The sequence below is a fragment of the Pongo pygmaeus genome, chromosome 2 (assembly GCF_028885625.2).
Source record: "Pongo pygmaeus isolate AG05252 chromosome 2, NHGRI_mPonPyg2-v2.0_pri, whole genome shotgun sequence".
Classification (NCBI taxonomy): domain Eukaryota; kingdom Metazoa; phylum Chordata; class Mammalia; order Primates; family Hominidae; genus Pongo; species Pongo pygmaeus.
In genome coordinates this window covers 143,278,352-143,304,710 of record NC_085930.1, presented here as the reverse complement: position 1 = coordinate 143,304,710, position 26,359 = coordinate 143,278,352, and the positions used below count along the sequence as shown (strand labels likewise).

At 50.8% G+C, this 26,359-nt stretch overlaps 1 protein-coding gene and 1 long non-coding RNA gene across 3 annotated transcripts in view; one reads left to right on the top strand and one right to left on the bottom strand.

Moving 5' to 3' along the window:
* The window catches only part of KY (kyphoscoliosis peptidase), a 51,244-nt gene extending 25,269 nt beyond the window's left edge, over nucleotides 1-25,975 (top strand). For both annotated transcript variants that reach the window (XM_054483517.1, XM_054483519.1), the window contains 6 exons: nucleotides 561-643; nucleotides 4,887-4,995; nucleotides 6,475-6,592; nucleotides 15,515-15,703; nucleotides 17,061-17,251; nucleotides 21,430-25,975. In XM_054483517.1, the coding sequence (XP_054339492.1) occupies nucleotides 561-643; nucleotides 4,887-4,995; nucleotides 6,475-6,592; nucleotides 15,515-15,703; nucleotides 17,061-17,251; nucleotides 21,430-22,325 (1,586 nt within the window). In that variant the 3' untranslated portion in view covers nucleotides 22,326-25,975. The remainder of the gene's footprint in view (nucleotides 1-560; nucleotides 644-4,886; nucleotides 4,996-6,474; nucleotides 6,593-15,514; nucleotides 15,704-17,060; nucleotides 17,252-21,429) is intronic.
* LOC134739185 (uncharacterized) overlaps nucleotides 1-26,359 on the bottom strand; it is an 86,283-nt gene that overhangs the window by 36,349 nt on the left and 23,575 nt on the right. Inside the window, exon 3 of the long non-coding RNA XR_010125760.1 lies at nucleotides 10,478-10,726. This is a non-coding gene — a long non-coding RNA (uncharacterized LOC134739185). The remainder of the gene's footprint in view (nucleotides 1-10,477; nucleotides 10,727-26,359) is intronic.

Here is a 26,359-nt window from a genome sequence, read left to right as displayed (position 1 = left end):
CTGGATGCCAAATGCACCTCACTCTGCAGGACCCAGATGGCCCGGCCTTTCCATGCCCTCCTCCTCTACCCAGGCGTCCTTTGACACCTCCACCCCAGGGCCATGGCTGTGGCACAGACCTCCCTCCTTGAGCTTGTGAGCACGAGCAGCACTGCCTGGACACTCCCCAAAGAGCATTCATTCCTGGGAAAAATAACAGGGAATCCACGGAAAACCAAATGGTGGGGAAAAAAAGATTCCATCATCAATATGTCTGGGAACTACTGGGTTAACTAAGGTTAAGCCCGTTTCCTACTTCTGACTTCTCAGAGTCTGCAATAGGCGTATGTTCCCTGTAGGCCTCTAAGAGGACTATGGGAGTTGCCATAATTCCCAAACTAACTTGATCAGGGGACCCTTCTAGGAAAGTTCCCACATAGCTCTTAGGCTCAATGTTTCAGGCTTTGAGAATTGTGTTAAAGGTTGGACAGTCACAGCTCCTCAAAGAGACAGCAAGGCCTAGGCCAGGCAGCCCTCCTCAGTGGGTCTCAGCTGCTGACCAAGCTGCCCTGTGTTTCCAGCCTACCCCTGGGATCGATCCAGCCTGAAATCCATGTCCCTGGACCTGCAGCAGTTTGAGAAATTGGATATCTACGCCTCACAGGTAGGAGAGCTGGCCACTCCGACCATGGGCCCCTTTAAGGTGGCTTGGAGTTCTAGGGCAGCAAAGCCTCTCCCCAGACACCTCCTGAACATATCCTGAGTGGCTTGGTTGGATGGCCCTGGAATGCCTTTTCATAGCATATGGGTGGGGACAGAAGGTACAAGGCAGCAGCCCCTGCCCAGGGCCAAAGGCCATTCCATCCCCCACCCCACCCACAATCCTGTTGCTCCCACCCCATACCACACACCCTGGAGCTCCTCATTGTCAGGCCCCTCTGGTCAGCCCTGACCTGCCTTCTCCATGCCCCTTTTGGCATTTCTGCTCCTAAGCTATGCCCGCCTCCGGACCATGGAAGAAGGGAGGAGAGGATGGGAGGACCGTGGATGCAGATGGCCAAGACCATTATAATCACAGCTGTGCTCACCTCTGAAGTGCATGAGCTGCCATGCTCTCATGCCTCTGGCCCTGAGCATGTCTCAGGTGCAGGTGGGAGGGGCAGATGAAGAGCTGAAACACTAGGGACATATGGGAGTCATTGGAGCCAGGCAGGAGCTTCAGCACAGAGAGTCTGATAGGAGGAACAAGGTGCTGAACCCTTTAGTGAAGTCAGGATATTAAGTGGTCTTAAAAAGGCCGCCTTGTAGGTACTCAGGAAACTTGTTTGTTGAAATAATGAGTTTCAACAAACAAGTTGAAATATTTCACCTCGTTTGTTGAAATAGTGATGGTGGGTGCATGGATCAAGAAAGCCAGATGAGAAGCAAAGACATAAGTTGAGGACATCCTCCTGTCCTGGCAGAAGACATGACCTGGATTAAGTGGAGACATTGAGGAAACAGAGGAGTGGAAAGGCCAATCCTGAGCTAGGGGCAGAGGGGAAGAACTCTATCACCAGTGGGTGTGGAGTGGGTGGGAGGTGGGGGAGAGGGGCTCCCAGATGACTGGATTGACTCCTGGAGGGTGGATCAGTACCTCCTCATGAGAAGCAAGGGAGAAGGAGCAAGTTTTAGGGGATGAGTGTGTTTGGGATATGAGGGGCTCTAGTGTCTGTGGCACATCCAGGGGAAATGCCCCCTGGGCAGCTGCATATACAAGCTTGGAAAGGTCTGGGCTGGAGACACTGATTGGCAGTCATCAGATTTCGTTAAAAGCTGAAGCCATAGGATGGGCATCATATTGCGGGGGTGGAGGAAGCCCATAGGGCCTGGAGCCATCAAAGAGGCTGGGGCAAGGCCAGGAAGGGTCAGAGTTCTGGAAGGTCCAGGGAGGGGCTCCCTGGGGCAGACGTGGTCAACAGTGTGAGCTGTGCTGTCTGCTCAAGTGAGATCAGGACAGACTCATGTCGGCTACTGCAGCATCAAAGTGCACCTTACCTCCAGAGGGGCAGAGCACAGGGGCTGGAGGCCTCAGTACTCAGGTGGGTGGAAGAGCAAGCAGGAGGTGAGTAGTAGGGAGTGAGGAGAAAATCCCACAGGAGCCTGCAGAGACGGGGAGGCTAGACATGAGCAGAACTGAGGAGAGTGGGGGGGGCATCCTAAGGTGGGGGAACAAGGGGGCATGGAGCAGCCAGGAAAGGAAGGGAGGAGGTGAGAACATAGGAGAAGGAGGCCATTGATTGAAGAGGGGAAGTCCCTGCAAAGGCAGAAGACCTGAGACATAGAGAAGGCTGAAGCAGGAGGGGAGGATGAGACTCTTAGTGAGGAAGTCCCACCCGGCCTGCTGTGAAGTGGAGGCCAGGCCATTACCTGTGAGTGAGGAAAGTGGGTGGGGTCGGGAGTCTGCAAAGGGCCCAGATTTTTGTAATGGCCCTCAGAAGGGATGGGTCAGGCTGCTGGCCATACTCAGAAAACAGTGCCAGGAAGCCAGTGGAGGCCAGAGACCCAGCCACAGAGCAGGGAGTGGCCAGAGCAAGCCAGGCCCAGGTGGGGCCAGGAGGTGGGGACCAAAAGACCGGAAGCCATGGCACTGAAGTAGAAGGCTAAGTCAGGACTCCAGGCTGCAGTGCAGGCCTGCAATGCTGAGTACCATTCAGGGCCCTGGGAGAGGGACAAGGACAAAGTCTGTGGTGTTGGAGCTGGACGTAGAAGAAAATGAAACAGAAAGCAGCTGAGAGAGTAGAACAGGGGCCCAGAGGTCTCCAGAGATCAGAGTGCCAGTGTGCTGGGCCAGTGGTCAGCAGGTGAGTCCTGGAATCCCTTGTGAGCAGTGAGATGTTTCCAGCTAAAAACAAGATCCTGGAGTACCCTCAAGCTGGGAGCTGAGGGGAGTGTGGGCACCATTGCAGGACCCCATGCCCCAGCTTCTCTACAGAGATTAAACATGATCAGGGCCACCTTTCCAGCAACCTCAGCCCTGTTTCCCTGAGGTCCCCTAGGAAGAAAGCTAATCTGTTCTTTTTTATCATAAAATAACATAAAATTTGCCATTTTAATAATTTTTAAGTGTACAATTCACTAGCATTAATTATATTCACAATGTTGTATACTCATCACCCAAAACAGAAACTCTGTACCCATTAAGCAATGAAATTTCCATTTCTCCTCCTCCAGCCCCTGGTAATCTCTACTTACTGTCTATGAACTTTCCTATTCCAGATACTTCATATAAGTGGAATCATACAATATTTGTCCTTTTGTGTCTGGCTTATGTCACTTAGCATCATGTTTTCAAGGTTCATCCATGTCGTAGCATATACAGAACTTAATTCCTTCTTTTTATAGTTGAATAATATTCCCTTGTATATATTGTATATACTCTATTTTATTTATCCTTTCATTCGTGGATGGATTTTTTTTAACCTTTTGGCTATTGTGGATAGTGCTGCAATGAATATTGGGGAAACAAATGTCTGTTTGAGTGTCTGCCTTCAGTTTTTTTGGGTGTATACCTTGGACTGAAATTGCTAGATCATGTGATAATTCTACATTTAACTTCCTGAGAAACTGTCAAAATGTTGTCCACAGCAGCTGCACCATTTTACATTCCCACCAGCATCGTACAAGGGTTCCAATTCCTCCATATTCTTGCCAACACATTATTTTCTGGTTTCATTTTTCAATAGCCATTTTAGTAGGTCTGAAGTGCTATCTCGTTGTGGTTTTGATTTACATTTCTCTCATGACTAAGGATGTCGAGCATTTTTTTATGTGCTTATTGGCCATTTGTATATCTTCTTTAGAGAAATATCTGTTCAAGTCCTTTGCCCCTTTTTGAATTGGGTTGGTTTTGTTTTTGTGGAGTTGTAGGAGTTCTTTTTATATTCTGGATATTTAACCCTTATTGGATATATGATTTGCAATGTTTTCTCTCATTTTGTAAGTTTTCTTTCTGCCTTCTAAATGATATCCTTTAATGTACAGAAATTTTTTATTTTCACAAATGCCCTTTTATCTGTTTTCTCCTTTTTGCTTGTGCTTTTGGTGCCATATCTAAGAATTCATTGCCAAATCCAAGGTCATGAAGATTAACCCCAGTGTTTTTTTTTCTGAGAGTTTTATGGTTTAAGCTCTTATATTTGAGTCACTGATCCATTTTGAGTTGTTTTTGTATATGGCATGAGGTAGAGATCCAAGTTTATTCTTTTGCATGTGGAAACTCAATTGTCCCAGCACCATTTGTAAAAGAGACTATTCTTTCCCCACTGAATGGACTTGACACCCTTGTCGAAGACCCACTAACCGTAGATATGTGGGTCCATTTCTGGACTCTCAGTTATATTCCATTTGTCTATACAGTCTTCATGGCAGTATCAAACTGTTTTGATTACTGTAGTTCTACAGTAAGTTTTGAAAATGGGGAACTTGTGTCCTTCAAATGTGTTCTTTTTTCAAAATCGTTTTGGCTACTTAGAGCCCCTTGGAATTTATAGGAATTTGAGAACTGACTTTTCCATTTCAGCACAAAAAGCTATTGGAATTTTGATAAGGATTATGTTAAATCCTTAGTATTGACCATGACCAGAGGCTGCTACAGCTGTCCAGATGCCTGCCTGGCTAGCCCCCAGATCTGCAGAGAAAAGCTATGATGGCTCTAGGGCCTGTGATTGAGCTGGTCAGCACCACCTGCCCTGTCCAACTTCCCCCACCTCCTCCCAATTTGTCCTCAGCCAGCCTTTGCCCCTCAGGACCTCTCCTCCAGCTTCTCTGCCTGGAGGAAGAGCAGCACTGGCTATAGGTGCAAGATGCTGGGCCCCCAACAGCCCCTCCTCGAGGCCCTAATACAGCATACCCTTCCTGCTCCCCAGGTGACAGCCAAAAGTGGCCTAGATGAACTGGTGAATGACCTGCTCCAGGAGGCCCACACTGACCTGGAAAGGGTCCGCGCCATCTGGATCTGGATCTGCCGTCACATAGGTAGGCCCACCTGTGGAACTGCTGGCTCTAGAATCCCTTGCTTCCATTCCCTGCAGGCCTCTGCTCCTATCAGCTCATTCACGTGTGCAGAGTGACATGAAAGGTAGGGGAGAGGTACCCAGAAGACTGTACTGATGAACCAGAGAGTAACCAAGGAGGATAAAATTCACCATGTGCTATGAGTCTCCATGAAAGTTAGTTGGAGGAGAATTCCTTGCAGCCTTCTGCCCATAGCCAATGCCCAGAGCTGGAAACTTCATCCAGCAGCAGCCTTCCATCTGTCCCAGCCTTCCCTTTGTCTCATCTCCACAGAGATGAGAGCCCAGAGCAACAGGTCATCTCCAAGAAGGATGACGATTGGTGGGGAGAAGTTGCAGCTGTTTGAAAAGTGATTGCAATACCAGAGGGTTCATTAAATACCAGGGCCAGGAAAAGCGGGTTCTCCACTTCCTGCTCCCACACTAGCAACATTGGCCACTGGTCCCAGCCCAGTATCCAAGGTTCTTGGAGCCACCTGAGGGACCTGGGCCTATGCAGCTGCCCACAGCTCTCCACAGGATGGCCTTAGGAAGCTCCTGGGTCAAGCAGAGCTGCAGAGGTGGTGGCTAAGGGATGCTGCCCCTTGCCGCCTTGCAAACACAAATGAGAGTGGGCAGGGCCAGATCACGAGGTGGACTCCTAGTCCTTTGACATAAAGACCAGCCAGGTCTTTCTCAACCTGCTGCCACTGGGCTTTTCTTTTATTCTTCTGGAGCAACAGTTTGGAATGCAGCTTAGAGAATGAGCTCACCTGGCACAAGTAGGAGGTCCAAACTGAGGACCTGAGAGACCCCCAGCTCCCATCCCAACTCCACCAGCTGTGCCTGTGCCTTGAAGGGGCAGGGTCAGAAATGGGACATTTATGGGACTTCGTTACTGCTCCTATCCCCATGCCAACACACACATACACAGTCTCAATGAGTCCTCAATAGCTACAGAGACTTCTGCCTTAGGGCCTCACCGCAGGCCTCAGGCTTCTTCGCAATGTCTTCATCCCCTCCTTAGTGAAGTGACAGGCTGTGGGAGAGCAGCCTTCTCCACTTGGGGATGAGCTGTGTGTGCCCCATGGGTCAGCGTGAGGCCTTCGGGCTGCAGGAAGACAGGATGAGTGATTTCACTGGAACTGTGTGCAGAGCTGTGTGGTGGGGATTAGCAGAGAGAGCCTCATGCCCCTGCACTGTCCTGGTCCCTTCTCCTCCTAGCCCCTCCTCAGAGGCTTGGGGAGCCAGGTGGCCCCCTCTGCCAAGGCCTGCTCCTCCTCTCACCACTTGCACAAAGAGGTGACAGTTCCCAGATCCCATTTGTGCTGGGGCTGTAGTTCCATTCAGCCCACTGTAGTTTCTTGGGGCTGGTGATGGCCAGAGCACAGCTGGGGGTTGGGGTGGAGTCTTCTCGCCTCCCAGGCTCAGGCTCCTCATGATCCCCTCACCTGCCCTATAGAGTATGACATTGCAGCTGCTCAGGAGAAGGACCGCCAAGCCTTCAAACCCACTGACATCCTGAGGACCCAGAAGACCAACTGTGATGGCTATGCTGGCCTCTTTGAGAGAATGTGCAGGTACGAGAGACAGGAGTCCCCGTGCTGACCACCAGACCCATCCCTCTCCCTCTTCCACAGTGCCATGTGCCTTTGCCCACATGCCAGGCCTGAAACCTGAGTTTGCAAACTCTGCTCTAGAACCCAAGTGAGTCCTGAAAAGGTCAATTTCTCCCTTTTTAACACCAGCATAATTGACTTTGTACCATCTGCCGGGCTTCGCGATGCATTAACATAATGGCAGATGAATGCACAGAGATAATTTGGTTATAAAAAGCCCTTTTTCCGCCTTCTCCCATCCCTATGCAGCTGAAGGTTAAAAGAATGGCAGGCCTGGGAGCGGGAGGACAGTGGCTGCAGATGCCCAGGGGACTGTGAAAGGCTGTCCTCAGGGCTGACACAGGGGGCCTCTTTTGGGGGAAACAAAAGATCTCCCACCTGAAAAGATTTGTCAGTTGGACAGCTGAATCACTGGGAAGCAGCTACTCTTGGAGTCACTGGGCTCCATTTTCAGCACTCTGGGAGTGGGCATATGGCCAGGTTGCTAGGGTGGGTGACAGCTCTGGCCTGAGCAGGAGAACGAGCCATTGCCAGTTCCCAGTGACTCAAAACAGGCTCAAGATGTGGGGTGGGGGGAGGGGATGGCCACTGACCCCCATAGCTTCCTGAGCCTACCCTCTGAGGTCTGCTGGGTTCCTCCAGAAAACAGTCAGCTAGCCCTGGGGCCATCAAAGAACCCCTCCCCAAGGGGTGGATGAACAGCTGCCCACTGTCTTTCTAGGCTTCTGGGAGTGAGTCTTCTCAGGCACCCAGATGTCAGCCCACCAGAACTGCAGGTGGCAATTCATCAAACCAAGCGTAACACTTAGTCCACAGGCAGGCAGTTGTGATGGCCTCAGTGTTGCAGAGGCGGCAGCTGCTGAGCACTGGGTGCATGCAACCTATTCCTGGCCCAAACCCCCTGTTGTGCTGCCTCCTGCCCCCCATCACCACTGCCAAGCACAGGCACCTACCTGGCTGCTGAATTACTCTAAGCGTCCTGCTCTGCTTCCTGTTCTTCCCTTTTTTCACTTTCTTTTTTTTTTTTTTTTTCCCAGGGTCTAGAACTGCTTTATTTTATTATTTAGTGTAACCATGAAATTAAACAGTGGTCTACCACTGGGGACCAAGGTCAGATTCAAAAAGATTAAATATAAATTAAAGCTACTACACATTTATGTGGTTGAAAAAGTTGCCAATCCTTTTCTCACTTTCAAGGCCAATCCCTGAGACCACAGCCCCAGAGGCAGCCACGGTGGGTCAGGGTACAGAAGATGCCACCCAGGCTGCTTCCCACCCCCTACCCCAGACCCAAGCATACCTCCTGCTGCCTGTGGGCCTCTCCAGGAACGTGGATCCTCACTGGCCTCTCTGTCCAGGCTCCCCTGGTCCTGGGTTCCTAACACCACTAAAGGATCACACTGTCTAGCAAAGTCCTCCAAAATCTGACCTCAGCCAAGTTTCCAGCCTGCACTGTGTGACACCACCTTCCTGACCACCTCTGCATGCACACCTGCTCCCTCTCCCCAGTGCTCCTTCCAGGCCCCGCTCCAGGACAGCCCACAACCTTCCCCTTCCTTGGTACCCCCAGCCCAGTTGCACACCAAACTCATGTGTTGCCTTATGCTTTCAATTAATAACATTTTTAAATTTAAAAAATACCATTCATTGTAGATGGTTTATAAAATTCACTAAAGCATAAAAGAAATTATTACTCTGAATCTCACCACTTACAGCTAACACTGGTAACATTTGGTCATATTCCTTTCCAGACTGTGTTCTGTGCATACAGGAATTACCTGTGCTCGGTTGTTGTCATACATCCTATCAACTGTATACATCTATATTTGCCTTTATCTCCTCTCTCCTTCTACCTCCCCTGCGAATACCCATCTCAGAATCCTACACCCTGTAGGCCCTCAATAGACACATATAGAAATGACAGGATATTCCTAGCAGACTTATGTGGAATGGAATGTGGAATTCTCTTTTAACTGATGAAATAGCCATGAGTCTCTGAGCTCCATTTATGCCTAGCATCTTTCAGAACATGATTATTTTCCTCTGATTTTACAAATTTGAAAATGCTTAGCATTTTTTCCAAGTTCCAGGATATATTCCTCTTTATCCAGTATAAGCTTTCTAGCATACTGTAGAAGGAATGCCAGATTCGAAGCTAGAAAGACCTGGGTCTACCACTTAGAGTGGTATCACCTCCTTGATATAGTATATGCATCCTAGCATCCTTTAGAAGGAGTGCCAAAGTTAAAGCCAGAAAGACCTGGCTCCCAGTTTTTAATTTACCACCTATTAGTTTTGTTCCTTTTGGTAAGGCCCTTAACCTCTTGCAGCCTCAGTGCTCTCATCTATATATTGGAGACTAGATTGCCTACCTGGCAGGGCTATAGGACTCAATGAGACTGCAGTTTGGCGGTTACCAACCCAATTTTGGGGTGGGTGTTTTTTGACCTATCTTGTCTTTCTTGAGTATTGATTGGAGTCCTTTTGCTCTGTGGAACTTTCCTACTGATTCCGCCAGCCTACATGGCTTCAGAAAATTGACACTTGCCTTGAGTGAAACTGTCAGCTTTTTGCCCTGGTCCAGATACTTAACAATGGCCCTATTCTGGCCTGCAGCTTATCATTAAAACTCTCCCTAACATTTTGCATCATTTAAAGTTAGTTCCAACACGGTGATTACCATGTGCAAAATTCCTCACACTGCCTGAGATGTGTAGCAATAGCTCACAGTCCCCTGAATTCCTTTAACTGTTTCTTTAAAGATCAGTAACCTATCTATGCATCCCTCTACTAACTCTCTTTACCTTTAAAATAACTGCCAAAAGTTTGGTAAATTAATTAGCTAATTCCTTAATAACTGAGGACATGTAATCTGCACTTGCTGATTTATCCCTGCTTGGTTGTCAGGGTGGACATCATTACTTTTTGCCAGTCCATTCCACCTCCCTGAAATTGCCTCATTAAAGACTGATTTAATAAAGTAATTTAGGGAGGAATTCAGATATTTTCACAACATCATTCAGTTGCTTCTGTCTTTCCCAAATCACTGGTGTGGGGTTTTTTGGTTAGTGCTATAGCTTGTAACTGCTGGTCCAGTTTCCTTCTGACTTTCTATCATCCAACATTAATGTCTCTCTTTTTGCCTCAATTGCCCGCATCCTTAATTGATTCTGCCTAATTTCCTCACAGGAGCCAAGCTTAATTCCCCAGACTGCTGCCCTTGAGTCAGCCTCCAGTAAATTCTCTTCCCCTTAGCAAGGCTTTAGCATCACCAGCTAGCAGGTTTCGGAGACTTTGGACAAAGCCAGGCACTTATTACGAGTTTGAGCCCTGACACTGAGGGAGCTGGTTGTCACCAATCAGATGTCAGCTGGCTTTCCACTCATCCTCTAGCTGTCACCGAGAGCAGGGGCAGGAGTGTGTACAGTCAGATGGCTGCTTCTGGTTAGCAGTATGTCCCCTATAATCCTAAAACATCCCTTGGTTCCAAAGGCCCCAAAAGGTAGGGAGTGGCCATCTAAGCCTTCTGGGAGATGCAGATTCATTGGATAACCTTAAATTATCACCAAATCTGATGCTGGTGTATAAGGCCTCTGAAAGGGACATCTTAGCTCCCCCACCCTTATAGCTACACCAAAGGATGGCACTCACGAAGATGAGTTATGTCACTGGTGCAAACCATCTTTTCATTTCACTCTCTATACCACCTACAAGTGTATAGATCAAAACAAAATCTTGATTTACAAAAGAGCTGGTGCAACATTGCGCACCTGTATCCTAAAACTTAAAGTATAATAATAATAAAAATAAAAAAGAAAAAGAAAAAAGAAAAAAAAATTAACTTACCATGTCAGGTATGAGGAATGTGAGGTCAAATGTTTTTTCCATTTCCCCAATAGATGTTTTCACATGTGGAAAAAAAAAAAAAGGTTCTTGAACTATGCATCAGGACAACTGCATCCACTGCTGCTTCGGCCACTGGCTAGCTGTGTGTCCCCAGGCAAGGCAGCCTCTCTCTCTGAAGAGCTGACGCCTCCCTCACCTGTCAGAGAGGAGGCCTCTGAAGTCACGTCTCATGAGGTTCTGCATGGGGCCCTGGAGAGAGAATTATTATCAAGATTACCAGTTAGTGACCTAGCTGTAAGGGTAGTGTGTAAGAAAAGGGAAAAGAGAGCACATGGGAGAAATATAAACACACTGTCAGATTATAAGAAATCAAGTACATAAATTGTGAAAGATAAGTCATGGTTTGTTTGTCCTGCTGCAGTATAGAAACCACAGTATTTTCAACAAAATACCAAAAGAAAAGCATACTTCATAGTCTCTCCTACAGGCACACTCCCTCCCTTTTTCCCTCACTTGGCTCACACATCCTAGGAGAGGTGATCAGATTTGGGAAAGTCTACTGTGATCAGAGCCCATTGGTGTAGGGTGCACCTGCCCACCCAGATATTTCAGCCACACTGCTGCTGGGGCCTGGCATTGGTGCTGACTGTAGGAGCATCACACAGTTCCTATGGCAGGGCCCGGACCATCTCAGTATAAAATAATACCAAATTAATACACTAGGATACACTGCACCAAACTGGAACACACAGATCTTTTTAAATAATAAGGATAATGCATTCATAGAAGACTCAGCAGCTTCAGGGTTCATCAAGGGTAACCCAGGTAATGACATTGCCTTCTGCTTGGCTGCCCCTCTGTTCAGTCTCTTCCCATCAGGCCACATTTGGTGGCCATGTGGTCCTTTGCAGCCCTTGGGTCTTCTCTGATTGAGTCCCTGAGCCCCTGATATTGCTGGAGAGGGGGTTCTACAGCTTTCTCCAAATCCTCTAGGGTGCTCCTTGGCAGCTTGTTCAGGGCATCTTACATCCATGTTTTCATTGTGGCTTGGGATACATATCAGCCGTGAGCTATGGAGGCGGAATTGAGGTTGTCAATTTTGGAAAGTAGAAGTGAAGATTCTGCAGTCTGAGGTCATTAAATAAATCTCCTTGGGTGATATTTTAGGCTCTGGGATGGCTGGTCGGAGCTCTTCAGGAGGTGGAAATGTTTCTAGTGCTCTGCCCCTCCTTCAATGCTCTCTCAGCTCCCGCCTGCAAAGTTAATTCCTCCACCTTTGGGCTCTCCAGGGCTTTGCTTATAGACTGGCATTTTATAAGCAAAGTTCTGGAGACAGTTCCAGTGACAGTTCCCATATCCACCCTCCTTCCAACTATCAGCACATCTAGGGCAGCCACTGAGCCTTATTTTTGGGATATGATATTTTATTATGTTGTTATATTGTGTTGCGTTGTATGGTGCCATGTCATGTTATAGTATTCCCTGCTACAGTGCTTTATACATAGTGTGTGCGGCCAGTGATCTTTTGATGACGTGAAAGAGTTGTGGTTCATCCTGGCTAGCAAGAGAGGCTGGAGACAAAACTCCTGTGAGTTCCACAATCATCGTCTTATACATACAGAGGATTTTGCACGAGAATTATGGCATATTAACAATAATGCTTTACATTATGACCTTCTTTGTCCAATTCATCTGGCACATTGCTGCCAGGTAATAAAACATCCTCATATCAGAGTTAAGCATAGCATAAGCTTATAGCTGAGTTTATATTTTCATCTTTTTTCTGCCCCAGGCATTCCCCACAGCCTTCCCAGCTTCTCCTCAGCCTGTCAGAGAAGAATCAACCCCTGGAGATCATTTCATGCCAACATTTCTCTCTGCCCATGATAAGCCTGGCAAGGTGTCCCTAGAGGTGACCACTAGACCTGGGAGGTGACCTTATTTCCTGGCTCAGGGGCCACCACCCCCACTCAGAGCAGTATAGGTGGACATCCCTGCCCCTTGCTTCTTCCTCCTGCTTTCCTTTCCAGGGCTGGGGCAGGCTCTCACTACTGCTCCCTGACTTGGTTTTTCCAATCTTGCCTCCACTTCACCCCCTTGAGGGCAGGATGTCCCCCTGGGCACATGGCCTAGGACATGGCTTCTCCCAGGAGGATATTCCATACCCATTCTGATTTACCCCACCGCCTGGAGGCTGCACAAATGCTAAATTCCTGTCCTTCCTTCCCTGACTCCAGGTGGCTCTGAGCAGAGGACAAGCATCAGTGGGCAGCATGTGCAGAGGTCCGCAGCTCCACTAAATCAGTTCACCTTAATGCAAAACGAGCCATTCTCCAAGCCCCATTGTTCCCAGGACTCCCCTTATCCCTCCACATCATCCGGGAAAGTGATATGCACAGACATTCTAGGCAGCAGTGGAAAGTAATTTCTTGAAGAATATAATTTTAAGTAGTATTTATGGCTTTTTTTCCAATTCTCAAAGTAACATATAATCATTATTAAAAATTTAGAAAATATAGAGAAGTTTCAAGAAAAACATTAAAATCATCTATAATCCCATTGCCAAGAGATCAGGTGCCTTTTGTGCCATCTCTCCCCCTCTCACTCCCTGCCCCTCCTTCTCTGTGCATGCAGGCAACACACACACACACACACACACACACACACACAGCATCGGCATGACATTGTGCTGACTGGAGAGACTGACATGCTGTTGTCAGTTCACATCGTGTCAGGGGCACTGCTTAGCTCACTAAATATTTTTCACAACATTTCTTCTCCTCACCCAGTCTCTGAGTAGATGGGGCCCCACCTCCTATCGAATGTCTATCCCACCCCTACACCTCCACCCACTCCTCTGGCCTTGCTTTCCTCTGGTCCCTCTCTGCTAGCTGTTTCCTCTCAGACTATAAACACATCCAGACTTCCTCATCCTAAGAACAACCCCCTCAGCCCTGCATCTCCTCAGCTCTCCCCACCACCCTCCGCTGTCTGCACTGCAGAGAAATGAGGAGAGGGCACTCCAGGCATGCAGGCTGCCCCTTCTCCTCCTCCTTCCATGGTCTCCTCAGCTCCTGCCTCCATCCGCCCTGGAGTGGCTTATGGCCTTTGCCAGCAGAAAATCACAACACTGGGATCTAGTTTCTCTTGCAGTCTGTCCCCGTGCCCCCAAGTGCTCCCAGAAGCCTTCCCACAGAGCCCAGCTGGTATGTTCTCATGGGATTCCTTAGAGGGCTTAGGAGGCCTGAACCTCCTTTTGTGAAGCAACAGGCAAAAGGGCGGGGGCTGGAAAACTTCCAAGCCCCTAAGGAACCTCAGCACTAGTGGCCCGGACTTGCCGCAGGTGAGCAGAGGTTAAGGCAGACACGGTAACACATCATCACTGCATACATGTGAAGAAACACTGATGGCAGGGAAAGTAGAATCTGTTAACCCTCAGGACATCACATTCGATCCCAATGACTCTCTCAGCAAGTGACATATATTAGTAATATTTAATCCAATATTTTGCTAATTTTAAATTACACGTTCATTTTTACAGGGAAGATTCCCCCGATTCCTATGGTAGATGCATGGCCATTTCACCCCATTACCCTGGGAGGCTCCGTGGCCCTCTTGTTTAGAGCAACTGAGGCTGCAGCCCTGGTCTGTGGAAGGGCCCAGCCCCATGGGCCCATCTCATTGAAACAGGCCCCACCAACACCCTGGACTGCAGACTCAGCTCAGCTGAGTAGAGCACAGGGTCAGCACTGAGTTGGGGACTGAGCAGCTTGTGTGATGCTCAAAGGAGCCCCATCAAAGGGGCATCAAGCACATCCTCGGTTTCACAGGTTTTGTATCTATTACACCAATTTTCCATGAGTGCAAGGAAAATGTCCTGAGGAAGGGGCACCTTTTCTAATTTACACAAAGGCCCTAGGAGGGCTAGCATGGGATGTCCCTAGGTCAGACTAGCAGTGAAATTGTCTGCACAGTCCATCCCCTTGGCTGTCCTTGGGGGAGCAGGGCTGCTGAGGAGCAAGACCAGCTGGCCGGGAAAGGACACCCAGGGGTCTTGCTTTGGCCTTGGGCTGGTGCCCATAGCCCAGGCCTGGGCCTCAGGGTTTTAACTCCAAATGTCTAGTTTTATATCTTCCTCAGAGGTGATCCATGCCCATATTCCCATCCAGGTTCCCAGAAAGCAGTGCCAGCTCTACTATAAGCAGTGGGGGAGCACAATGTCAAAAGGACCCCAAAGCTCAGGTTGACTGGTCAGCATTTCCATTCCCCTCAGGACAGCCACAGGAGACTCCAGAATTGTGGCCAGGGCAGGCAGTCAGCAAATGACCTCAATGCACCATGATGGCTTTTGCACCATGTTCACAAAGGACAGAACTGCCAGTCAGACCTGAGGAAACTGGCAGCTGGCCAGTCCTCCCTGGGCCAGGGCTGGAGACACCCACTGCCTGCCCTGGGGTTCCCGTGCAGGCATCCTTGGGAAGAGTAGCAGGGGAGTAGGGCTTGGCTTCTGTACCCTCACAACCAGCAACTCCCCGACATCCCACCCGTGTCACGAGACCCATCTCTTCAGTCGCATGTCCAGAAGCACCCTGGTTCTCCCAGCAGCTGTGCTTACTCCTTACATGTAGGTTTTGTTGCAGGAACATTGTCATTTCTCGGGTCCTATTTTCTTGAAGCCAGCCTCACGCTTGCCCCCATTTTTTCCTCCTGAAGAGCTGCTTGAGGAGCGTGTCAAGCAGGCTCTAGGGATGAACATTTCAGAAGTGATCTGAATGGTGTTGGTCTCAGGGGAGGAGCAGACAGCGGAGACTGCAGCCAGTCTGTACCGACAGGGCCAGCCAGCACTGTATCTCCCTGTCCCCCATGCCCAGAGATAAAAGCCCTCAAGGCTGTTTATATGTGAGTACAAGAAGCAAGAAAAAGGATAGACAGGGAGAATTGATGGGCAGCAAACATGCCTGAAACCTGAGACCATGGACAAACTTGGAGGCAAGCTGCAGCAGGATCCCCCTCTCAGACCCCCTGTCCTGCCCCCAGGCTCGCCGGAGTGCAGTGCATGACCGTGCCTGGCTACTCCAAGGGTTTCGGCTACCAGACAGGGCAGAGCTTCTCGGGGGAGTTTGACCATGCCTGGAATGCTGTGTACCTGGAGGGAAGATGGCACCTGGTGGACAGCACCTGGGGCAGCGGCCTGGTGGACACCACCACCTCCAAATTCACCTTCCTGTAAGTACTTGTCTCAGTTCTGCTGGGTGTCTGGCAGGTGGAAGTGGAGGACGTGCCAGGCTGCATGAAGCAGCAGGTGGAGAAGGCCAAGCGGGAGGGGAAGGAGAGCCAGGAGGCCCCACGCCCACTCCTCCCTGTCTCTGAAGTGGGCTGGCTCCAGGCCAATTGTGAGGGCCCAGACCCTTTTGTCACCTCACCCTCCGCTGAGAAACTCCCCACTCTGACTCCCTATAACTCCCTCCACCAAAGCACTGAAAGCCTGCAGCGTTTGCCCCCAGACCACATGTGAGGAAAGGCAGGGCTAATAGCCTTCTTTAGTTGTTGGCAGGTTCCCTTCCAGACTTTGGCCATTGACCACATTACCAGGCACAAATGCCAGAATGTTCTCTTACTGCTTTGCCCAGACACCAGACTCCTTCTCCTCTCAGGTCTGAGTGAGACCGTATCACATTTCTGAGGAAAGGGCTGTGGTTTTTGGGGAAGGGGTGCTATTGGCGGTGCAGGGTCACTGTGAGGCACAGTGGGGCAGGGCGGCTGGGGTGCAGGGCACTGGAGCATTTCTGTCCTCTGGGGCTCTGGCCAATCCTGGCCTTAACCTGAGGCTACATACAATATTCTTCATGGATCATGATGTTATCAGCAGCTCAGATCCCTTTTTATTCAGAAACATGAGTGTGCTCTCTCTGATTTTTGCAGCTTAAATCTTGACACTCCCACACATGGGACAAATACAAGCCGTGTGCACACACATCCTACACACAGGGCTCGCGTACTCACAGATGCCCTCTTTACCTCTGTTATGCTCAACACTGCTCCTCTTAGGCAGAGCAAAGCCTCCCCCATCTCAGGAAGGGCCTCTCTGTTCTTCTCTTGATCCCCATTACTGACATCCAGAGAGGCAGCACTCCAGTTGGCCCTGGAGAGCCACAAAAGGTCCCCACCAGCACAGCTGCACAGCACAGAAACAGGCTGGGGTAGATGGAGGCAGTGAATTCAAGCGCTCTGTCTCCCTGCCTTCCCACGACCCCACTGCGTGGTCCACAGGCTATGCCTTTCCCCTCTTTGAACTTCTGATTGTCTTTGAGCATGAGGGAGTCAATTTTCCCCTCGACAGCCTAGGGCACTGAGTGCAGACCACAGTTGCAGGCTGTGGCCTTCCCTTAGAAGGGACCCCAGACCCTGCCTTGACTACAATTTCTGGAAGCATCCACTGAGGATGAGTCTCCAGTGCCCATGTTAGGGTTGGAGATGGTGCCTCTTCCCATCCAGGGTGTCCATAGGACCACTCCAGTGGGTGTATTGGGCCCCTGCCTCCCCTGCATGGAGATGGCTGTTAACCAGCTTGTCTCTGCTCCAGCTACAATGAGTTCTACTTCCTCACCCACCCTGCACTGTTCATCGAGGACCACTTCCCAGACAACAAGAACTGGCAGCTGCTAAAACCTCCTCAATCTCTGAGGCAGTTTGAGAACAACATGTATCACAAGAGTGAATTCTACAACAAAGGGATGCTGAGTGCCCACCCGGAGACTTCCATGATCAGAACAGGTGAGCCCAGAGCAGGTGCCAGTGTGCTAGCAGCAGGAATGAAGCGTTTCGCACTGTCCTCCAGGAGCCCGCCTGAGACTGCTCCCTTCCAGGGCCATGGCCTGTGAGCTTAGCACAAAGCTTGTGTGTGCATGTGGATGTGTGGAGGCTGCTGAGGCAGCCCAGGCCATCAGGGCAGGGGAGGGGCATAGGCCACATCAGCAGGGACAGAAGTTCACTCACACTAGCATTAACCCAGAAAGGGATGTGTCTGAAGGCTGCAGGTTTCCTAGAACTTGAAGGCTGAACACACAGCCTGGCCTGTCACAGAAGCCAGGGCTGGGCAGTTCCTAGCTGGGTGAGTCTCTCTCAGTTCACATAGCAGGGAAAAGGACTGCATCACCCTGGCTACGTATAGCCCCTGGGCTCAGGTCCCCAACAGAAGCTACTGGCCTGCTGTGTTCTCTTCCCCAACTCCTGCTGGAGAGAATACATGGCCTCAGCAGAGCTGGAATCTGGGTGTTGGTGGTCCAACCAGCAAAGATGGGGAGCAGCATGGGTCTCCAAGGACAGGTGGGGCCAGTCCCACCCGAGACAGAGAGTTGGGGCAGACTTCCTTAGGGAGGTGGCCACTGAGCTGGGTCTTGGGAGAGGAGAATAGGCATAGTAGCTAGACAGAGATGAACATGTTCTAGGCAGCAGAGGAGAGGCGGGAACACAGTAAGCCCCCAGCCTCCAAACTCAGGCACCCCTGGATGAGGGCCAGGCTCCAGCACCTCCGCCTGGCTGGCTCAGTACCCCTCCCTTCTGGAGGCGGGACCCAGCCATTTCCAGCCCACTCCCCTGGGGCAGTATAGGATACCCAGCTTAGCCATCTCCCATGGCTGGCCTGGGCTGACATGTGATCTCCCAACCGTCACCACAGAGCCATGGCAGCTGAATATGTTTGCACACTCTGAGGCATACGGGGGCTACCCTGGAGGGCCAGAACTGGTCACAAAAAAGCAGGGCCTTCTCTGGAAGACTGTCTCTTATGCCTCTCCAAGGCCTTGGCGCCTGATCCAGTGCTGGGCACACAGCCTAGGCACGCTGCAGAGCCCTGTAAGTCGGGTCAGCCCAGCCTCCCACACCTCAGCAAAGGACTGCCTGGTGGCACCGTCTCTGCCACTGGGGCCTCCATCCACCCAGGACAGGAGGTCTGAGCTCACACTGACTATTAGCGCAGGGTGCCTGTGGGTGGGCCCAGAGCCCCTAGGGAGCTCCAACCCATGCTTCAGGGCAATGGGGCAGTGAGGAGCAGAGGTGTCCCCAAGTTAGTTCCAACTGACTTGTCCCTTCCACCACACAATGGCTTCCTTTGCCAGGTTGCTGAGCTCTTGCATACTCTTCCAACTCCAAATACCTGGCAGCTCCTGCGGCTAAAATAACAGTGTGAAGTTGCTCAATTTGAGAATCCATTTCCTATGCTTACAACAGATGGAGGGCTTGTTCAATGTATCATAGGCCATTGAAATATCGGAAAGAACTGACCAGGTCAAAGCAACACCAAACTGATGTCATTGAGTGGAGTTTGCCTTTTTAAGAAACACAAAAATATAAACACCAGATTCCTTAATTTATAGAAATCTAAACCTAAATATGATTCCATATATCTGATACATGTTTACAGAGTATTTCTTTGTGGCAGCTAGTTCTGTTAAGAGTGGGGAGGGGAAGGAAGCAAAATAGGGAAACTGAGGTGAGCAGAAAGGAAAGGAAAAAGAGGGCACCTAGATAGGGGGGTGGAAAGCTGCCAGGCTCTAGGAGAGCGCCATGGAGGGGAGAGGGGAGGAGGACGGGAGAGGGGAGGAGGAGGAGGCAGGGGGAACTGGAAGAGCCATGGACTCCCACAGAGGTCTGCAGGGGTGGCCAGTCCTTTATTTCAAGTCTTCCCAGTCATTCAACACACCTTTGGCAAGAACCCTCTGGGTGAGGCACCGCAACCAGGCACTAAGATGTGGCAGGAAATGAAACAGGCTAGCCCCTTCACCACAGAGCCCACAGGCCAGCAAGGAGTTCGGACACTACACAAAAATGCTCACATGATGAGTTACAGCAGTGGAATGTTCCCTGAAGGACAGCCAGGGCTAGGAGAGAAGCTGCCAGGGAACTCAGCCTCAGCTGAGGGGTCCGGGTGGGCTGCTTTGCCATGGGGACATTACCATGAAGCCTTATCCAGGTTTGGGGGAAGTGGTGGGGAGGGAGGAGAGGGTAAGAGGACCCTGAGGCATGAAGAGGTGTGGCCTTGGAGGATCTGAGAGAGTGCTTGATACTGGTGAGGCAGGAAGAGACAGGCTTCTCCATGGGTCTCCAGCTTGAGGGCTCTGCCGTCAGCCCAGGAGTAGCCAGGTGGATGTTTTCAAAGGAGCCCTGGGGCTGCTGTGTGGGGTGCTGGGTGGTGCTCCACAATCAAAGGTGAATCACAGGGGGACCTGGGCTTCACTCTGCAGAAAAGACTCACAGCCAGTTGTGAGATGGAACAGGACCAGGGGCCGTGAGCAGTGAGGAGCTGAGGTAGCTTCTGCCCACTGAGCTGGTTCAGAAGTGAGGGGAGAGGAGGGTTTTCACCAAGAGGGGATAGCAAGTCTATTGATCTTGGTCACCTTCCTTTGGAGGTTACCATGGGACAGATGTGGCATGCAGTGGCTGAAGGCAATAGAGAAAGCATGTAGACAAATAAAATAGCACGAAAGCACCAAGAGTCACACAATTTCAGTGTAACAGAAGGGGAAACAATGGCATTGGAATTAAGCAGTGCTCAGAGGGTGGGATGAGGGCCAGGCCTCAAAGAGTAGGGGTCGCAAAGAGGGGAGAGTACTCAGATGAAGGCGTGGAGGCCAGCAGCCTAGGTCCTCCAAGGTCTGAGAGGCCTCGTTATTAGGAAGTCACTGGAGGGCGGGGGCAGAGGGAAGTCACTGGAGTGCCAGAGAGCTGACAGGCAGAGGGGAAATGGAGGCAGTGGGGGGATGTGTGGGAGTGTAGGGCAGGTGCAGAGTGGGCAGTATCTGAGAGGGCTGGGACAGCTTTTGAGGTGGGACAGCCGTGAAGAAGGTAGAGGGGCTGTCTAAGCAGCCTCCCCATCACGCTGGCCCATGTGGGCCTCTCCCATTCCTGAGGTGGGAGTCGGCATGGAATGCAGATTCAATGAGAAGTCTATTCAGGCCTTTGTCCTAGAGCCCAGGCACAGTGTTCTGCCTCTCCCACCAAGAGTCCAAGCTAGGGGGAAGTTCCTAGGGACATGGATCAGAGAGCCTCTCTCCTTCCTTTGCACTCAACTGTGAACGGGGCTGGGGAGGTTGCTGGGGCTGGGAGCAGATGACCAGCTTCTGAGAGAATTAAGGCCAGACCCTAAGAGAAGCCATGGTCCCTCCCTGTGACCCTGGGAGCCAGGAGGGACCAGGCAGGTGGGTCCCCATGGGCTACAAAGACTGGAGAACTGACCACCTGTCCCTGAAAATCAATGACCAGGACAGATGAAGATGAAACTTCAGAGCAAGGGGAGAGATGGGGGGTGGAAGTGTGGGGGTTGCAAAAGACCCTCCTGTGCAAACACTGACTCTTCAGGACCCATTCCTGAAACACGGCTAAGATACACCTATGTGAGAAGCATGGGGTGGGGGAGGTGGGGATCAGGGAACTGCCCCACCCCAACCTCCTGTGCACAGTCTCAGGGAGTGAAGCCATTCTCACTAGTTTTAAGGACAATATGTTGACATGACAGCATTGACACTTAGACAGATGCTGGAGGGAGCAAGGTGCAAGCTAGACCTGAGACTTGGGGGAGATGGTGCCCCTCCTGACCCACGACCCTCTCTGGACACCGGCAACCTTCATCTAATGTGAATCAATTGGGCAGGATGCACACATACAGCTGGGGATAAATTTTTCTAGAGGCCCCTTAGCTTTCATTTCTCTCAAAGAAAACCACCTGAAGGGAGTAGGGAACCCTTCCAGTGGTGTGCTGCCGCTGGCTTATGCCAGGCTCAGTGAAGTCATATTGGTTGCTTGAAACGGACTGTGGTGTAAGTATTGACACTGTGGACATAGGCAAGCAACATAAGTCAGGACGTTTTTCTCCCAGGGAGACAGTTGTTAAACATTTACCAGCACATCGGCACATGCTGGACCCATCTCTGCTGACCCTGACTTTCTCTCCCCAGTGAACGGGAAGGCCACGGTCACCATTGAGAGCTGCGCCCCTACACTGTTCATGTTCATGCTCAATGGCAAGCAAGAGCACGGGCTGCTGAGCCTAAGGAAGAATGGGATGAAGTTGGAGGTGTACCCTCCAACCATGGGCACTCACAAGCTGCAGATCTTCGCCAAGGGCAACTCCGACATCTACAGCTCAGTGCTGGAGTACACGCTCAAGTGCAATTATGTGGACATGGGTGTCCAGCTGCCTGCTGAGCTTCACCAGCCCGTGGGCCCCAGCTGGTTCTCGGAGCAGATGGGCATCATGAAGCCCTCCCACCCTGACCCTATCATCCACACCAGCGACGGGCGCTGCTCCATCAGCTTTAGCGTGGAGGAGGGCATTAACGTCCTGGCTTCCCTCCACGGGGATGATGGCCCCATCACTGAGGAGACACAGCGGCGCTACATCTTCCAGCTGCACCGGGAGAAGCAGACCGAGCTGAAAGTCCAGCTGCCCCATGCAGGCAAGTTTGCCCTCAAGATCTTTGTCAAGAAGAGACAGGAACCAGGAAACTACATCTTTGTCTTTAATTACCTCCTATGCTGTGCCAACACCAAGGTGAACTGGCCCATGTTCCCTGAGAGCTTTGGCAACTGGGGGCAGGACAATGAGCTGCTGGAGCCTCTGTCAGGTGTGCTTCCTGCCAACCGGAACGTCCCATTCAAATTGAAGCTGCATGGTATTGCCAAAGTCCTGGTAAAGGGGCAGGACACATGGCCCCTGACCCTGAACCACGAGGGCTACTGGGAGGGAAGCTGCAGCACAGCTGGCTGCCAGGAAGTCTATGTCATGGTGCTGGAGAATGCCAACCACAATTTCTACTCCTACATCCTGAAATACAAAGTGAATGCCCAGTGAGGGCTGTGCCCCCGGTCTTACCCTCCCAAAGGGCCAAGGCCAGACCTCCCCAGGGAGGGCTCAAGGGAAGTGCAGGGAGCCCTGGACACCACTGAGTCTGCATGAAATCCCTTCTAGGCCTCTGCCTCAGTGTCCCACCTCTGCCACAGGAGCTGTGATCTTTGTGTTCCGAAGCCTTCACTCAGGTGTGGCTGTGACTAAAGGGGCAGAGGCAGTGGCTCTTTAGAAGGAAAAGGTGCTATGTAAATCTAAGGTATTGTAAACTGTACACCTGCATCCAGATGCCCCTTCTCGTATTAGTGCTGCTGTTGTTCTTGTTGTTGTAGGGTTGATGTGGGAAAGCAGGGATATTGCCCAGGTTGACAGCTTTTCACGTGATGCTTAGAGAATTCTCTTCCATGCCCAAGGGGACATGATTTGCAAAGCTGGGTTGTCCTTGAATCACAGAGCCCCTTTCAAGCAATATCACCGTGCCTCTCGACAGCTCCGGGCCCCCAGGGAATCTTGGACTATCTTCTCCTCCCAGACCTCATCATCTTCCGCATCCTTCTGCCTCTTCATTAGCTACTTCTTGTTCTTCAAGAGCCCAAGAAAAAGGGTGTGGTGAGGAAGCTAGCTGACCCACAACTAGCTGGAAGCTGATCATCTCCAACGTCCCTAAGTATAGTCAGGAATGTGACAACCAGAAAGTTGTGAGGAGACTGGAAAGCAAAGAGCAGCCCATGCCCACTGTGGCTGTCCAGGTGGGAGGGACACTGTTGGCAGAGCTGCAGCCTGGGTCTGAGGGTGTAAGACCTCCAGCTCTGCTCTGAGAGGAGTACGCAGGGCAGTTAGTTCAGTCTAAGGCCTGGAATGCCCTCCAGGCCCTCGCAGAGCTTGGGCCTCAGGCCCCTGCTCCGCCTCCACAGGGAGCCTCCAGAGGCTGGCCAGGCCCTTGGGGAGTCTTGTGGATAGCCCTGAATAAGGACCTGGGCGCAGATCAGGTGAGTAGTGCAGTGCGGCAATGCCGAGGAGACTCACACTTTAACAGGGCTCTGCCTGCCCCCAGTGTCTCTACCAGCAAAGCCAGGGCTGGGAAGACTTCCAGCTGCGCGGGAGCAGCTTTTGTGCCTGTCTCAGAGAAAACGTCCTATTCCGTCTCCTTTCCTCCCTTCTCTGAGAAGACACCCCTCTCCAGTCTCACCTTGCATGGGGACAGCTCAGGGCCCCTTGCTTGCTCAGGCACAGACTGAGAGGCCTCAGATGCCCAGCTGGCCCTCAGCAGCACCTCAGGCTGCCGTTGCCATGGCAACGGAGGAAAGGCTGGCTTCAGCGAGGGCAGATGAGAGGGAAAGGCAAGAGAGGCCCCACATGGCCACTGCAGAACCATCCTGGCACACAGACATGCTCCCTGCTGAACTCCCGGCTTCTCCAGCTCCGTGGCCCCTGGCTGTCTCATTGGCCCCCCACCCCTGAGAGCCAGCACTGCCTGGCACCTCTCCCCACAGCCCCTCCACAGGCCTCCAGGCTCAGCCACAGCCAGGGCCAGCTGGGACCCTCATAGCTTCCTCCGTGGCACTCACCCTCACATCCCTGTATCCAACAAATGCTCACAGAGTGCCTTGGTAAGTGCCAGATGCTTGGGCTACAGAGGTGAACCAAGAGGGCCTGGCCCCTGCCATCCAGAGCACAGGGTGAGGAAACTGCCAGGCAGCAGCAGCCTCCCCTGCCCAAGCCTGACTGAAGATCCAGGCTCCAGACACTTCTGTTCATTATCCCCCGGGATCCCTCCCCTAAAAGTCCCCACTGCCACCCAGCAGAGTGGCCTAGCCCAGAACCAGCTCACAAGGCCGGGGGCCTCGAGCACAAGGGGTGTCTCCCCTGGGGGGCTGAACTGTCCTGGGCAGGTCCTGCGCCCTCCGCAGTCTGTGCCACCCAGGCCACCCAGCCAGCCTCGTGTCACTCACACCTGAAAAATGCACAAAGGCCCCGGAGGCATAACAGCTATGCACCACCACAGGGAAACAAAGGGAGTTTTACACCCTGAAAACAGCCTTCTTGCACACTTCTGATTTTATGGGCTGAAAGAAATGTGTTTGTTTCATCAAAACAGTAAGCGCCTTCGATGACGCATGTCACTCACTGGACCCCGCGCTGGCTGCCTCCCTTAGTCCTGCTGGAGACCCCCATACCTTTTCGATATGCAATATAATTAATCAATACATCCTGGAGCATGCAGAGAATGCCACCCAACAAAATAGGAGCTGTCCCCAGCACCAGAGAGGGAGGCCCCGCCCCTCAAAGCACCGCAGGGCGTCGGCAAGCCCCTCCCTCTCATTTAACCAGGCACCCCCTTTGTAAAGACAGCTGTAGGCGCAGTCAGAAAATCACCTGCATTTCTTTCCACCGAAGTAAAAATACATGAAATGAAATCTAATCTTCATGAATTTTTACACGCATGCTGCTCAGGGTAGACATTCGGAGTTGCATTTTGAAGGCTTTTCTTTAAATCCCCATCTTTGTTTCCCGGATGACGAGTCCCAGTCGCCGGTGGAATGGCACGGGCGCCCCCAGGTGTCCGAAGTGCGGAGCTGCCGGCGCTACGCACCGCGAGGCTGATCTATCACCGGGCTTTTTACGCAGAACTTGAAAATGCCGTGGAAATGTTTATGTTAAAATCACTAAGTGCTTTCTCGTGGCTTCTCAGTGCTTCCTTATATGTACACGGAGGACATCTTTGTCACGCACAAGCTGTGAGGACATCCTGGGGGACAACCTGGTGTGTTGAAAAGACAAGGGATGTGATGGGACTGTTGTGCCTGGAAATCACCTCTTGAAACAGAAGCACTTGACATAGGACTGGATGGAACAGCTGTGACTACACTCATTACTATACCATTGAAGGACTGGAACCGATCAAACTCAGAAAGTATCTGCTTGCAATTCTCAGGATGGCAGCCCCCAGGCCACAGGGCAGAAGGGAACGGAGGGTGGAGGAGTGGTGGGCAGAGGCACTACAACCACAACTGCAGTTCACTTCTTTCCAGCTTGTTTCAGAAGTGCCACCAGCTCAGCTGGACTCCATTTTCAATCTGATTATGATCATTGTGAGTTCCCCATATGTTACATTGTCCTACCAGGACAGCCTCCTCACTGCCTGCTGAGATTAAAAGGAAATAAATAGACTAACTGAAGCATGAAGGATTTCGGCTAGACATAAAGAACTATTTCCTGTTGTTAAGCAGGAGGGACAAGTTGCCAAGAAAGTTTGTGAAATCCTCTTCTCAAAGGACTTGAAAAGGAGAAAAGTTTTCCCAGTGGTCTGAGGTTTTAGATGCCATGTTCACTAGAAGGAGTGGGTTTTCTCCTCTCCAAACCAATTAATTCCTGAGATATCTTGGTCTGCCTGCAGCAAACAGAGGGTTAACAGCATCACTACATCATTTGCTATTGGCAAAATTTTCAAAGATGGTATGCCTCTATAGCCCACCTCGGTTTATCTTAGGTCTATAATTTCTTTTCATTTGGAGTAAGTAGTCGGCAATTGAAAGAGGTGATTACTTCTCATAATGTGTGCATTGAGTTGTGTGGGCCAGTGGCTGTTGAGTATGCTTTCTCCATGTTGTTGCTGGTGTTGTTTTTCAATAAAATTTGTATTCATTTTTATCTAACAATGTAATTATTGATTCATTCTTATCATGTATTTCACAAGGTGGGAAATGGAGAGAAACAGGAAAAATGCTTTCATGTTCAAAGGAAGCCCTAGAAAAAAATCGATGTCCCAGCCAGTTGAATGCGACGGTGAGATGCGAATGGAACGTCAGGCAAATAGCTATTTCACATTAAAGAAAACATAATTAGGTTCGCTCCAGCCACTCTGTGGTTCACATGCCTTTGAAGAACATGAAGGCACTGTTTCTTTCGTTGAATCTTGTTTAACTTGAAAATTTTAAAGTCAATCCTAATTTATTTTTATAGTGGGAGAAAAAAAATTTGCCAAAAATGCCTATCAGCCTACTTTTCTTTTGAATGTATATAAATATGTACTTCTTGAT